General features: G+C 44.9%; 1 protein-coding gene across 1 annotated transcript in view; it reads left to right on the top strand.

The window, feature by feature from the left end:
- Positions 1-2,725: 2,725 nt before the first annotated feature.
- LOC119404454 (phospholipid phosphatase 3) overlaps positions 2,726-13,050 on the top strand; it is a 29,024-nt gene continuing 18,699 nt past the window's right edge. Inside the window, exon 1 of the mRNA XM_037670956.2 lies at positions 2,726-2,995. Coding sequence (XP_037526884.1) covers positions 2,941-2,995 — 55 coding nt within the window. The 5' untranslated portion in view covers positions 2,726-2,940. The remainder of the gene's footprint in view (positions 2,996-13,050) is intronic.

Genomic DNA, 13,050 nt, shown 5'->3' with positions numbered 1-13,050 from the left:
AGCACCAGTGAGACATGTTAAAAATAAGGTCTATAGGTTTACGGAGATGTTCCCGTTTAATGAGACACAGCTAATGAGACAAATTAGACTACTTGTTGCGTAAAAGGTCGTCGCATTGAATTACCAACATCGAGGGTAGTCGCGTAAGCCAAATTTGGTGTTCTACATCATATTTCTCATTAGAACACGTTCTATGGGTAACTTGTAAACGATCACAAAAAAAAAAAATCAAAGTTCGCAAACGTTTTTTAGGTGACCTGGAACTATCGCTTCAACAGCGGATTGAATCATTTTAATGACAATCGTATTACGATAGACAAAGCCTATCGGAAGCTTTACCTCGAAGACAAGTTTCTCGGACCATTTCGGGCACGTTCAAACTCTCACCTGTGAAACGCAGTGGTGCTGTCATTACAAAAATGCTCGACTTATTCTAATTTCATTCGTTGCGTTTAAAAGAAAAAAAAAGACAAGAATTGAATTACGCCAACTACGCTATAGATAAATTATATTGATTGCACGAATTATTTAACAAAAGCGGCGAAATGGTGAAATGATCAAAACACGAATTTTACAAATCAAACTGTACGCCAAAACTAGGTATTGCAGTAGGCTTCAGCGATCCTTTTCGAGCATATTTAGTGGGCCAGCGGGACGTGAGAGTTTTCAGCATACACGAAAATGTTGCCATATTTGCGACATGCTAAAAAATCCCAACTATTAATTCGTGCAGCGTATTTCACAGTGATGTACAATAGATCAACTTTGTTCACTTTATACGTCTCAGTGCAGTGTGTGTGCAGTTTAGTATGTCGTAATAACGCTTTTATTGCCGACTAACGGTAAATTACTAGCTTATGATCTCCGGAACATTGCAAGTTTGCAATAATTATTTCTGAAAAAAATTGATTTCTAAGTCTAAAATCTACTTCCTACAATTGGCAGATTCATTCATTCATTCAATCAATAATTTAATCAATCGTTTAATCATTCATTTGCTCCTGATGCGAGGTCTCTACGTAACGTCATATATGCGCCGATTGCGCTCAAATAACCAATTAAATACAGCACCAAGTTCCTATATTGTCAAACTTCATTCGAAAAGGAAAGTTTCGATTTTTGTGCTTTTGAATATTCAAGCTTCCCCTTAAATTGTTATCACACGAATAAAGAATGATAGAAAGAACGACAGATCCAACAAACGAAAGAGGCCAATCGACCCACCCCAACGACTAACGAACTCGCCCGGTTCAAAGTTTCGAAGCTGCGGAGTCTAGCGTACCACACCAAACTGGGTGTAACAGGAGCTCTCGCGCTCGCTAATGATGCGACGTCATTCTGCTCCGTGCCATTATCGCCTTGTCAGAAGGAAAATAACGACGCACTATGCTGAACCAACCAAATGCCCATAAAAGAGCTTTCGTGGGCGTAGAACACGATTCCACCCTTTCTCACTCTTTCACTCCCTCTATGCATGCATATATACTCACACCATGCTCCCACCACGGCCACTCCCACGCTTTCTCGCGCGCATTTTGTGACAAGCCGCGAGTTGAAATGCGAGTAGCGCGCCGTCAGGAGCGGAGACAGCTGCCAGCGGTGAGCAACATTAGCGCTCGATTAGTTTCCCCGGAAAGGTGACAGACTCTCGGCACCAAAGCAAAACGCAACACGCTTGGCCCGCGGTGAACCGAAGGACCAAGCGACCGCTTCGTGTGGGCGCCAAAAAACACCACCACAAATGCGACGGCAGCGCGCCTATTTGCAAACACCGACCGCGCGACGCGTCTGCCGTGCGTCAGAGGTGACATCACACTGACGTCACGGTACGACATAGTCACGCGAGGCTGAAGATGGCCGCCGCAAGAGGTCGTAAACAGACCGGCAGTTTCGTACTCAGTTCAGAGCAGTTGCGTGCTAGCGGCTACGCCGGCGCCGCCTCTTGCAGACGAAAGGCACGAAGGCAACGAAAGGCGCCGCAAAAGTTTCTCGCGTGCTGTGGCTTCCTCTTCCATTTCTTTGACTGCGTTTTGTTGTTCCTGGTGATTCGGAGAGGAAACGAAATGCCGCCGCTTCGCGAAGTTCGTCGTACGTTCGTAGCCGTGACGCCGAGTGTTTGAAGTCATCGTGACGTCGAGAGATTGAAGGAGTGTGAAACTAGCGAACGCCTAGTCGCGGTGCGATGACCGCATCATCGCTGGCAGCGGCGGAGTTGTCCGGTGGCGTTGTAACACACAGGAAGCAACGGTGAGCGAGTGAGTGAGTGATCGGACAGCCTTCGAGGGGCTGGCGTGTTTCCCCCTAACAGCTGTGTTTCCCCAGCGTCCAATTATGGGTCTGCGTGCATGTCGGTGGTGGTGGGGTGAGGAGGTAACGATTCAAGATCGAGAGCCGACTCCTAAAATCGGGCTCTCTCCTCGTGCCAGTGTAGCGAGGCCACCAACCTCGCTTCCGATGATGCTTTCGTCGGAATACTGACGATACTCACGACTGACAGCTTGAACGTGCCTTCTCAGGGTAAGAGATTTGCGTTGTGTTTTGTCTGTTACGGCTGTACTACGTCGCAAGCCGTTGTCGCTCGCTTCGCGAGCCAACTCGTTCTAATCTTGTCTCGATCGAGCAGCGCTTCGATATCCTTGTAGCACTTGTAGCGCTCTTACTAAAAAAAAAAAAGAAACAGAAAAGTAAAAATAACAAGTCGGCCGCATGGCTGTTCTAGAGTGGGCGAGGGAACGTTGTTGTCGACTGCGGCCAGAGGGCGCCACGGTGGGTACTCCTGCTTTCGTAGCAGACGACGCGGCGAGTACTGGTAGCGGGACGAGCAGTCAGTTAGTATTGAGAGGGCACAGTAGCCGTTTCAGCTCCCGCTCGCGCGCCTATTTTCTTATATTTGTGTTTCGGTACACGCGCAGGGTTTTCGTGGACTACCGTTCAATCACCATGCCGACGGGCGAGCGCATCATGAAGAGGGTCTTCACGTATTCACTCATCCTGGGTACGTTGAACTTTTGTTTTCTCGTTTTTACCGTTATTCGTTGCAGAAAGAAACAACGATCTGCGTCAGAACAAGCGTTGTTTGTGCTGGTCTCCCGGAGAAGTTCTTTTTCCTGTGCGCCCTTCCTACTGTACTCATAATCCGACTCGTTGCTAATGGATAGGATGTTCGCCGAGATAGCAGAATGTCTCGATCTAAACTAAGTTCTAGGAAAAAACCCTTAGTTATCAACTTTTCATTAAGTGTTCTAACTTATATAGAATTGATCTTTCTACACGAGCGGTCAGATCTTATCGTTTTAAATAGTAGATTGTTCGTCGTGAAGTACATACAGATTCCATACGCAAGAACAAAAGAAAGAACACGTTTTTTTTTGTTTTTTTTAAAGGCTGGATGAACTTGTGATTATCTGCTGTCGTTTCAGCCGGCAAGGGAAATTTTCAGTGACGATTATTAGATCTCACGCGACTGTAACTTTGTCGCAACGGTCATTACAGGGCCCCCTGCGGCATATTACGATCGAAACCTGAATCACTGATTCACGTCACCGGTACCGTTTCGCGCTTCGATATCAGCGGGTGCTCTCTCTTATCGGACTATCGCTCGCTTATCGGGGACGGGTCTTTTGTTAGCTCACGCTTGCGCGCTGTTTCACAGTATACTGAGGTTGAGTGTACACTCGATCTTATAACCCTTGACGTGTGTTGGCTTTAACAAAGGTAGAAGTTTGGCCTCGTTGGCAACACATGTTTGCCAGGAATTTTTAGAGCACGAGAAACACGGACCAAAAATTGAAGGACACAACACGTGTTGTATGTGACATAGGCTGCAGGAAGGAAACTTTCTCGCAATGTTATGATGACATTATATATATATATATATATATATATATATATATATATATATATATATATATATATCGCAATTACTGCTGCGTCAGCAGTAATTGCGATCAGCAAGGAACTACACGTTTCTCTGCGTGATAAGTCGCAGTAATGTGCGTATGTTCTGTATATTAATTCACGTAGTGGCAACTCAGTACTGTGCTATTGCGACCTTACTTGGGCCTTGTGTCTCTATGCATGCCCCGCCACGGTGGTCTAGTGGTTATGGCGCTCGACTGCTGAACCGAAGGTCGCGGGATCGAATCCCGGCCGCGGCGGCTGCATTTTCGATGGAGGCGAAAATGTCTGAGGCCCGTGTACTTAGATTTAGGTGCACGTTAAAGAACCCCAGGTGGTCGAAATTTCCGGAGCCCTCCACTACGGCGCCTCTCAAACCCCAGATATTTATTATTATTATTATTATTATTATTATTATTATTATTATTATTATTATTATTATTATTATTATTATTATTATTATATGCATCAAATTTATTTGAGCAAAGGCACTTTACTGAGACTTTTCTATCATGCGTTGCAGTCGACTTGGTCTAAGACAGTCGCACTTGAACCGTATACTCTTTAACAGTTCGCAGTTTGTGAGCTTCTGGGGAGCGGTGAACGTTGCTGTGTGCGCGCGCGTATTAGTTTTTTCTCTCTTTCTTTCTTTCCCCGTGTAGGGTAGCAAACCGGATGCAACCTGATTAATCTCCCTGCCTTTCTCTCTCTCTCTCTCTCTCGGTCCCTTCACAGCAACGTTACACTTACAACTTGTTAAAACTGGCCTGGCGTTAAAGTATCAACCTTCGCCTCGAAACTATATATATATATATATATATATATATATATATATATATATATATATATATATATATATATATAAAGCAGCAAAAAGCTTAAAGTATGCTTGCAGCTGTGTATCTGCGATGTAGTATACGCGCCTGCTGGAGCACTCCTGACGAGTATTCTTGTTTTTTCTTTATTCTTTTTTTTGCTTGAACGAATGCATATTCTTCAGCAACATTGCCTCTTTCTTTAGCGCTATAGCAGAGCTGTTAGTGCGATGTGTTAGTGCGATGTGGAATAACCTCGCCGTTGACGGCGTATTTGAGGCACGTGCAAATATATGAGCGCGAACATGTGGAGCCGCGCAAATGCGAGGTACGTGTAGTTGTTTGGTGTACGAATCGCACGTACGCGCACGCATGGCATTCGCACTGAAAAGGAAATGAAAATGTCGCCGAGGAAAGATTTCAGGGGTGTCGACAATGCAAGGGCGGTGCCGGAGGGGGTACGGGGGGGAGGCAGCCCACAGAATTTTAGCCTGCCCCCCAAGAACAAACACAGTGATAAACAAAATAAAAATTCCCGGCCTAAGGGACACTAAAGAGCGCAACGATTTCTCTCGTGCTGGTAAATTACATTTTCACAATGCCGAAAGCACCACCCTTACCTCGAGGAGAGCTCAAGCGAGAAGATGCTCAAACAGAAAATGCAAGTGGCGACGCCACCTTGAAATTCGTGCACCACCCGCCGTGACGTCATAGATTTTGATGGCGTCTGCTAGGGCGTACGTAATCGTTTATCGGTTAACATAGCAACTTTCATAAAACTTCGTTCAGCCAATGTGTCCAATATGCGTAAAAAAAAAAAGACCTTGAAATTCGTGACGTCACACTGGTGTTCACGTGCTGATGTTTCGGCGCGAAATTCAAAAAACGAAACTTCGACCTAACGAAACTTCTGCTTCTAATAATTAACCTTTGATGCTGAATTCGATCACAAGGTCTGAGAGTATAATTTATGTCTATAAGCTGAGTTAATGTTTCATTTAAAGTGTCCCTTAATGTTCCCGTCTTCATCAAGACCTCTAGTTGTTTATACATTTACCCGTCTCTGTAGTGCCACCACTTCTACCAATCTCTTACAAGTTTGTTTTGTATTTGTGCTTTGTTTTCATCAGCACGGTAACCGAGTCCCTTTTATCTCAACCATTACTGACCATGACTGCATCCATCCGCGTTTAGCCTCGACGCTTCTGCTGTGCATAATGACCGCTTCATACGGGTCCTCCTGAGAGATCATTTGCGAATACAGTCACAACGCGAGTCCTCTTTCGTGTTTTTGTCGCTGAGGTCGCATGGCTAGTTCTGCTGCGAATGTGTTTTTTTTTTTTTCTGTACGTTATTATCCACACACCGCCAGCTGTGACCCCATACAGCAAAGCACTGGCCGTTGTGTTATTGTACATATTCTCTCTTCCTGTTTATTGCGTACCGTATGTGTTGTCTCTGTGTATTTATCTTCTTTTTGTTCGTACACTTGGCATCCAATTTACCGTCTCTGTATCACGTACTCTATTTTTAGATAGCTCCTGGCTGTCTATATATGTGCACATGTTCAATACCACCCTGTGGAAAAATTTCGAACTTTGTGTATCTCCTTTTATATTCATTGTCCATGTAATTGAGGTGCACTCATTCGCGCACTTAAGTAATCAATTTCTGTTCATCCGTGTTTATCACTCGTTCTTCAAAACCGATTTCACTGTGTGATTACGCCACTTCGAGAGAATCTGCCAGCCATTGGTGTAGCCAGGGAAGGGGCGGAGGGGGTTGTCCCCCCCTCCCCCCCGGAATTTTTCAGCTTTGCATGTGCATAAGTACACGCACACATACAAACGCACGCAAGAACATACATAAACTGTACCTTAGGGTCAGCAGACGAGCACCATAACCACAAGACCACCGCGCGGGGTACAGCTGCACTCTGCGGACGTGTAGCACTGGCAGTGGCAATTATCTTTTGCTAACCAAGATGTCCATTACATGGGCGTTCATGTTGTTGCGTATTAACTGAAAAGCACAGAGCCAGGGCAAGCGCAATTATCAAATTAAGTTTATTTATTATATGGGGCTTCTCTCTAGAGAATCAATGGGCCACACAAGAAAATAAAACAAAAGAATAAAATTATGAACATCAGTACTAGTACACAAAGGCTAACCGAACACGCCGTGTTCTGCCTTTGTATTCGTTATGTTTTGCTTCTTTATTTTTTTTTCTCTTGCAATTTCGACTTGTCAGGTTGGACAGTGCCGAACGTTGATTAATTTCACCTCTTGTTGCTCTCATCCTCGTGAGCACCTTTCGGTATCTTATTAGTATGCTGCGATTGGCAATGTACTGTGGGCTGTCTCTCTGATAACGTGTCGCCGTTCGCGCACGGTTCAAGGTAACGAGATAAGCAGAACCCATTAATCAATGACGTGTATCGATAGCCGTGCTGTTGCGCCAAGTCGCGTACGGTTGTAGAACCTCGTCAATTTAAACACAACGAGTAAGTGTGCCCTGCTCTTCGTCGTCACTGCAACACTCATAACCGATAGGCAAGCTTGTTACAGATAAGGAAAGAAACATGCTTTTTTTTTATCGAGAATAGTGAGATTGCGCCCCTCGTCAACAATACTGCGTGATGTACCGTTTCGCTATCGCTATCATCCAGACGTCTAGCATGTGCGTGTTATCTCGAGAGATTGCGCGTACTTGTTCTTATATACTCGAAGTTTGATGTCGCGTTTTGTTCTCTGGGTACCGTACACGTATATACAGACAGGTCCATTGTTAAAGAGAACACTTGCGGGCAGGGTGCACGTCCGGATTTCGTTCTCTTGCAAAAGCATAGTGGCTCGTATTTGCACAAGACTACTGGTGGTTGACAATTATGACTTCTTTTGACAGACTAGTGCCGTGCACGAAAAACGTTTCTACATCCGCTTGCAGTTAGGCTGCGTTCAGACGACGGACCGAATCCGGATTTGGAGGGCCGGACGGCACGTCACGTGATCTCACATCAGCGATTCTCCTCACCCACGCGCCTCGTCCGCGCGGTTCGCGGGCGGATAATCCCGACCTGTTTTTCACATCGGAATTCTGGCGGCGGAACGCTGCAGCTTTAGACAAATCAGCAGTGCTTGGCAACCAGTGCACTTTTCTTTTGCTCGAGCCGTACGGCTGTGCTCGCAGTCGATTTCATCTCTGTTGGCGCTTGGTTCACTTTATTTTAAGACGATCACTTGTGAGATATCTATCACTTACATTGCGCGTTGATTGGCGGGTTGGAGAGTAGCGGGTAAGTTGTCACTTTAATCGTTGCACACGCGGGATTCTGCGGCAGTCAAAGTGGCGTTGTCGCCGAACGAGGTTATCTCAGAAAGCGGCCCGTGTTTGAACACTGATTTTAAGGTGAAGATGCGACCCAAGAGAAGGGAACGTGTGTCTCACTTGTCCCTGTTTTTTTGCGCAGTTTTTCGTAGGAACGTAATGTGCAGCAGTGCAATGTGCACTGTCGGTGCCTGCTATCCGCAAAAGAAAAGGAAGAAAAAAATTGCCGATATCGGCGCGTCACTGTATCCTCCCTTCGTATGCGGGGCCCCGCGCTCGACAGCATCGAGGTCAGTCTTCAGCAGCACAGCAGATTTTTTCCTTCCCACCTGATTTTTCTTCCGTCTGAATGCACCATTTTAAAAATATGAAAGGTGCGTATTCGAGTGTTCCTTCTGCCAGTGGACCGTACTGTACGTCTAGAGGCAATAGCTTCCAAGGTCTCGCGAAGGACACTGGTTACCTTGCAACAGGCTGAGCGGGAACTTGAAATTGACTTGTTTGGACAAACCGTCCTGTTTCCTACGAGTCATGACTGAAAAGAAGTCTATACTGACTATATGTCTTCACCTCTCAGAGTAAGAATAGTAACAGCGCTTCTCTCAAGGCGCATAGTAAAGTCCTTGAACGGGGAACGACGTTTCGGCAAGTGGACTCGTCTTCGTCAAGGCAGCGAGCGATATGTACACTTCACTGTAGGAGAGAACAAGGACGCTTGTCGAAGCGTTCGCTCCGGCGACATTGCCATGTTCAAGGATTTTTCATCGCTGCAAGCCTCCATATTCCCCTGAACTTCGCTGTGGTTTGAACAGCGCTGTGCTTTGTCCCTTCTTTTTCTATGTCCGCGTCGTGTTTGCGCTGTTTTTCAAATATGTTCAAGGCATATAAGTTCTTGAAGGATAGGAAAACGGCGCTGTCTTTCTAAGTGCAGAAGAAATACGACATCGCATGCGTATAGAGGCAGAGGAAAAACCCACGGCGTAGATGACGATTGCACGAGCGACGCATGACAGGCCAGCTCTGCAGACCTGAGCACAAGAAGAGCAATGAGCTGGACCGCAGTGACTTATTGACACGTGATGCGAGCTGTGCAACACTGTCAAACGGAACACTAGAACGGGCACATAATGCATCCTGTGTTACCTTCGTTCCTCCTTGTGTATGTGGGGCAGAGGCGGCACAATTGAAATAAAATGTAATTAAATTACATCAACGTTAATTGCTTTCCTAGAATTTTTTAAAAATAATTAAGTTACATTACGAATTACAGTTGGCCGAAAATAAGGACATCACATTGTCGTTACTTTTGAAAAGTTAGGGAAACTACTTCAACACAAGTTAGCAAAAGCAATGTTAATCAAGGGTTCGTGTGTGGATGATACGCGGCGTTTCTGTGGGCCTGCCTCGTTCCCGCGATCGAGGTTTGGCGCTCAGATTAGCTTGTGTTTGTTATTTTTCTTTCCTTTTCTGGTCAATTTTTTATGCCATGAGGGAAGCGGACATGCTGTATTTCAGTCAGAAGTAATTAGGAAAGTGATGAGTGATTTTTCTTGAAATTACCCGCTCGAAGTAATACGCTGCATATCTAAATTACCAGCCGACAAAAGTAATCCATTACATCGCTCATTACAGCAAAAATGTACTTTAATTACTGTAATTTCATTAATACCAAGCAGTGTGATTAAGGGGGTGGGGGTGTATGTCAAACTCCGGCGCGTCTTGCACGTTTCGTCGTGCATCTTCCGCTCTTGGAAAAAGCCGCACAAAATGTGATATATTGCAATAATTGTATAGTCGAATAGCGTTGCTGCTTTGAAGGCGGGGTGAGAGATACAGTAGGCTCACGTTCGTACGTTTCTAAAAAAGAAAAAGAAAAGAAAAACTGGGAACAATACGTACTATCCGGGAAAACGTAGAATCCGAATTCACTAATATATCGCGTAGTTTCGATAACGATATCGCCAACGTTGACAACGGGACATCGCGCGAAACGCGAACGTATCGACGAGGTTGTCTATAGAGAGAGACAGAGGAAATAGTTACAATATTGTCACGAGGTTGTGGCGGTGACGAAAGCAGAACTCAGTCAGTCAAGATTAAACGCTTTGTTTGGCAGACGTGTGCCCAGTAAAAGAATGACTCAAAGTATACAAGCAACACTCGCTGTACAATGATAACGGCGGGCACAGACGTCGGGCATCGGCTAATCTGCTCGTCTGTGAAATGCGTCGGCTTTTATAGATGCCATATCGAACCTTTCAGGGTTATCGCTGGTGCTTTCGTTAGGTCTAGAATAAACTCGGTTACTCGTGTCCTGCGCGTCATCTTAACAGCACAGTCTGAAACAATCGCGACGTTTCTAAGCATTGCGACGCGGCTTGCGACGACTGGTGGTAACAGGCTTTTGTGGGTGAAATCCGGTGACATCAAAAATAAAGGAATGAGGGCGCCTGGCAATATGAAGGGAAAACGGTATGCAGAACAATGTGTCATGCTTCATAACACATCTGCAAACAACACGAGAAGGAAGGAAAAGGGGAAGCAGCGTCTGATATAATGGAAATGCATTAATATATCACGCTTATTTAGAAATAAGAGTGATAAAAAGGCAACTCTTCTCTTTTTCTTTTTTTTTTCTGAAATAGATCAGCTGAGAATTTGCGCTTGTGTCTTCTTCCTTGCTTCGTCCTCATGTTCTTCGCGCGTACCGTATCAATCGTATCCTACCATAAGTACCAGACATCATTTTTCCAAAACGAAATCATTGCTCCTCGGATTTCGTAGATCTCAAGTTACGTATCGATCTATATATGCTAAGCTTTACTCGACCTGCCTGCAAAAAAAAAAACAAAAAAAAAACAAAAAAAAAAAACGAGGACTGGTGTACGGTGCACCGCGGTGCCAACGGTATCGCGAAGCACAGGCGCTTGCATTGCGTAGAGATCGAGTTACGCAAACGATGGCACGGAACCAACGTAGGCTAACGAAGTCACAGATGTGGCATATGAATGTATGTACATTCTCTAACAGAAAACATGCAAGTACATTACAAGTAAATAAGTGTACAAGCACACAAGTACATTACAGCTTTTATTAGACAATACAGTGTTTTTTAATGGTCTTTGATGGGTATATCCGAATTGTACGTAATCGCTAAGCTCGATTACTTCGAACCGCGGGCGTTATTTGCCCGAAATATCGACATTACACAGTAAAAAAGTAACTGAAATTTTCTACTTAGCCTTATGTTTAATTGTTTTATACAGTACGGTATCATATTGCAAATGGCGAATTATAGCCGCTGAGCTTGCAAAGGGCCGTAAAGTATATATGTGACTTTTAGTTAGTTCGCTGAATATGAATATCGGTAGTATTTGTAATTCACGCTAAAATACGTAGTTGCTAAAGCTCGCTAAGTTTAGCCTTTAGCTCCGATAGAATGGAGTGTTAGAATACGATCATTTTTCCGTTGTTTCTCATTTACACTCTTGCACCTTGCAGGCAGTTGGTACTGTCTATTGGCTTCACTGCAATTGTGGCTATATATGACTATAATCTTCAAATCCCTGAAGTCATTCTGATGCACCGGTACAGGGCTTTCAGCGCGCAATGCGGCCTTCATTTCTTTTTTTTTTTTACTTCTAATAATCAGTATGTTAATTGCCGCTATAGATCGACGTAAACACAGTTATGAAGTAAACCTCGATCCCGTCTAAAATTTACTGTTTTATCAGTATCACGTCAAGTTCAGATGTCCTTCTTAAAACGAAATCCCCAGCTGTTGTAGCTGTCTGCATTGAAGTCTTGTTGCGTGCAGTATGTGTGTGTGTGCGAGCGAGAGCGCGTGTGCGTGCGTGCGTGCGTGCGTGCGCGCGCGCGCCGGCATTGTAATGTGCGCTGAGCGTTTCCCGGAGCAATGGAGACAGATAAAGCAAAAAAAAAAAAAACGTTGCGCTTCTACATCGTCAGCAGGAAACGTAACCGTAAGGTTGGGGGGGGGGGGGGGGGGGAAGGAGAGAGAGAGAACGGACCCCATTTTCCGGCTGATTACTCCTTAATCGGGGGTACCTTCTTTCTCTATACTTAATGCCCCGGCAACTAATGGTTGCCGCTGGTCATCACATTGATGAATCGTTCATCTCAGCAACCCCTCCCCCTCCACTCCCTCCTCGCTATCCAAGCCAAGTCGAGCCGAGACTTGTGGATTGTATGTTCTCAGCAACAAACCGCCAGGGCCCTAAAAGCGGAGATTGAAAGCGTTAGTAGTTCATTACCATTCGTAAGCGGAAATCCAGTTACGTGGGAATAGCATTACAGTGATTTATAGAGACCGTAAGCGTTAGATTAACTAGATTCCCCGGGGACGTATACACTGGCGTTGCTGCTAGATCGTGGAACACTTTTTTTTTCGTCCGTGTCGCAGGTTCGATTACCGTGGTCTCGCGGCTTGCGCTTGGTCGGAGGAGCATTCGTAAATGCTGTAAAGGAGCGTAAGTGTAGAGATCGCCATCTCTCTCTCTCTCTCCCCTTTAACCGCTTTTCCCGCCAAGACCTTGTGTTCGGCGACTCGTGGGGGCTTTATATGTAGAGGGACTGCAAGTTCTCATCCGCTAGCTGGCTGCAATGTTTTCAACGAAGGTTAAGCTGCGAAGGAACGTGTGTTCGTTAAAGAGATAGTTACGTAACAGCTTGTGCTCATCGAGTTGCTTCAGTGAGGAGCCGTTGCCATCGGTACGGTCTCGGTCGTCTGCATAATTCGGCCTTCAGGATTGGGTGCAGAAACATACGCGTTGATGCAGTCGTATTCGTTCAGTTTCTTTCTATTTCTTTCTTTCTTCTCTTTCTTTTTCTTTTCTTTTCTTCTCTTTCTTTCTTTCTTTTCTTTCTTTCTTTCTTTCTTTCTTTCTTTCTTTCTTTTCTTTCTTTCTTTCTTTCTTTCTTTCTTTTCTTCTTTCTTTCTTTCTTTTCTTTCTTTTCTTTCTTTCTTTCTTTCTTGTCTTCTTTCTTTTC

Source organism: Rhipicephalus sanguineus, chromosome 9, assembly GCF_013339695.2.
Source record: "Rhipicephalus sanguineus isolate Rsan-2018 chromosome 9, BIME_Rsan_1.4, whole genome shotgun sequence".
Lineage (NCBI taxonomy): Eukaryota > Metazoa > Arthropoda > Arachnida > Ixodida > Ixodidae > Rhipicephalus > Rhipicephalus sanguineus.
The sequence above is the reverse complement of the archived record's forward strand: the minus strand, read 5'-3'. Positions and strand labels throughout refer to the sequence as shown.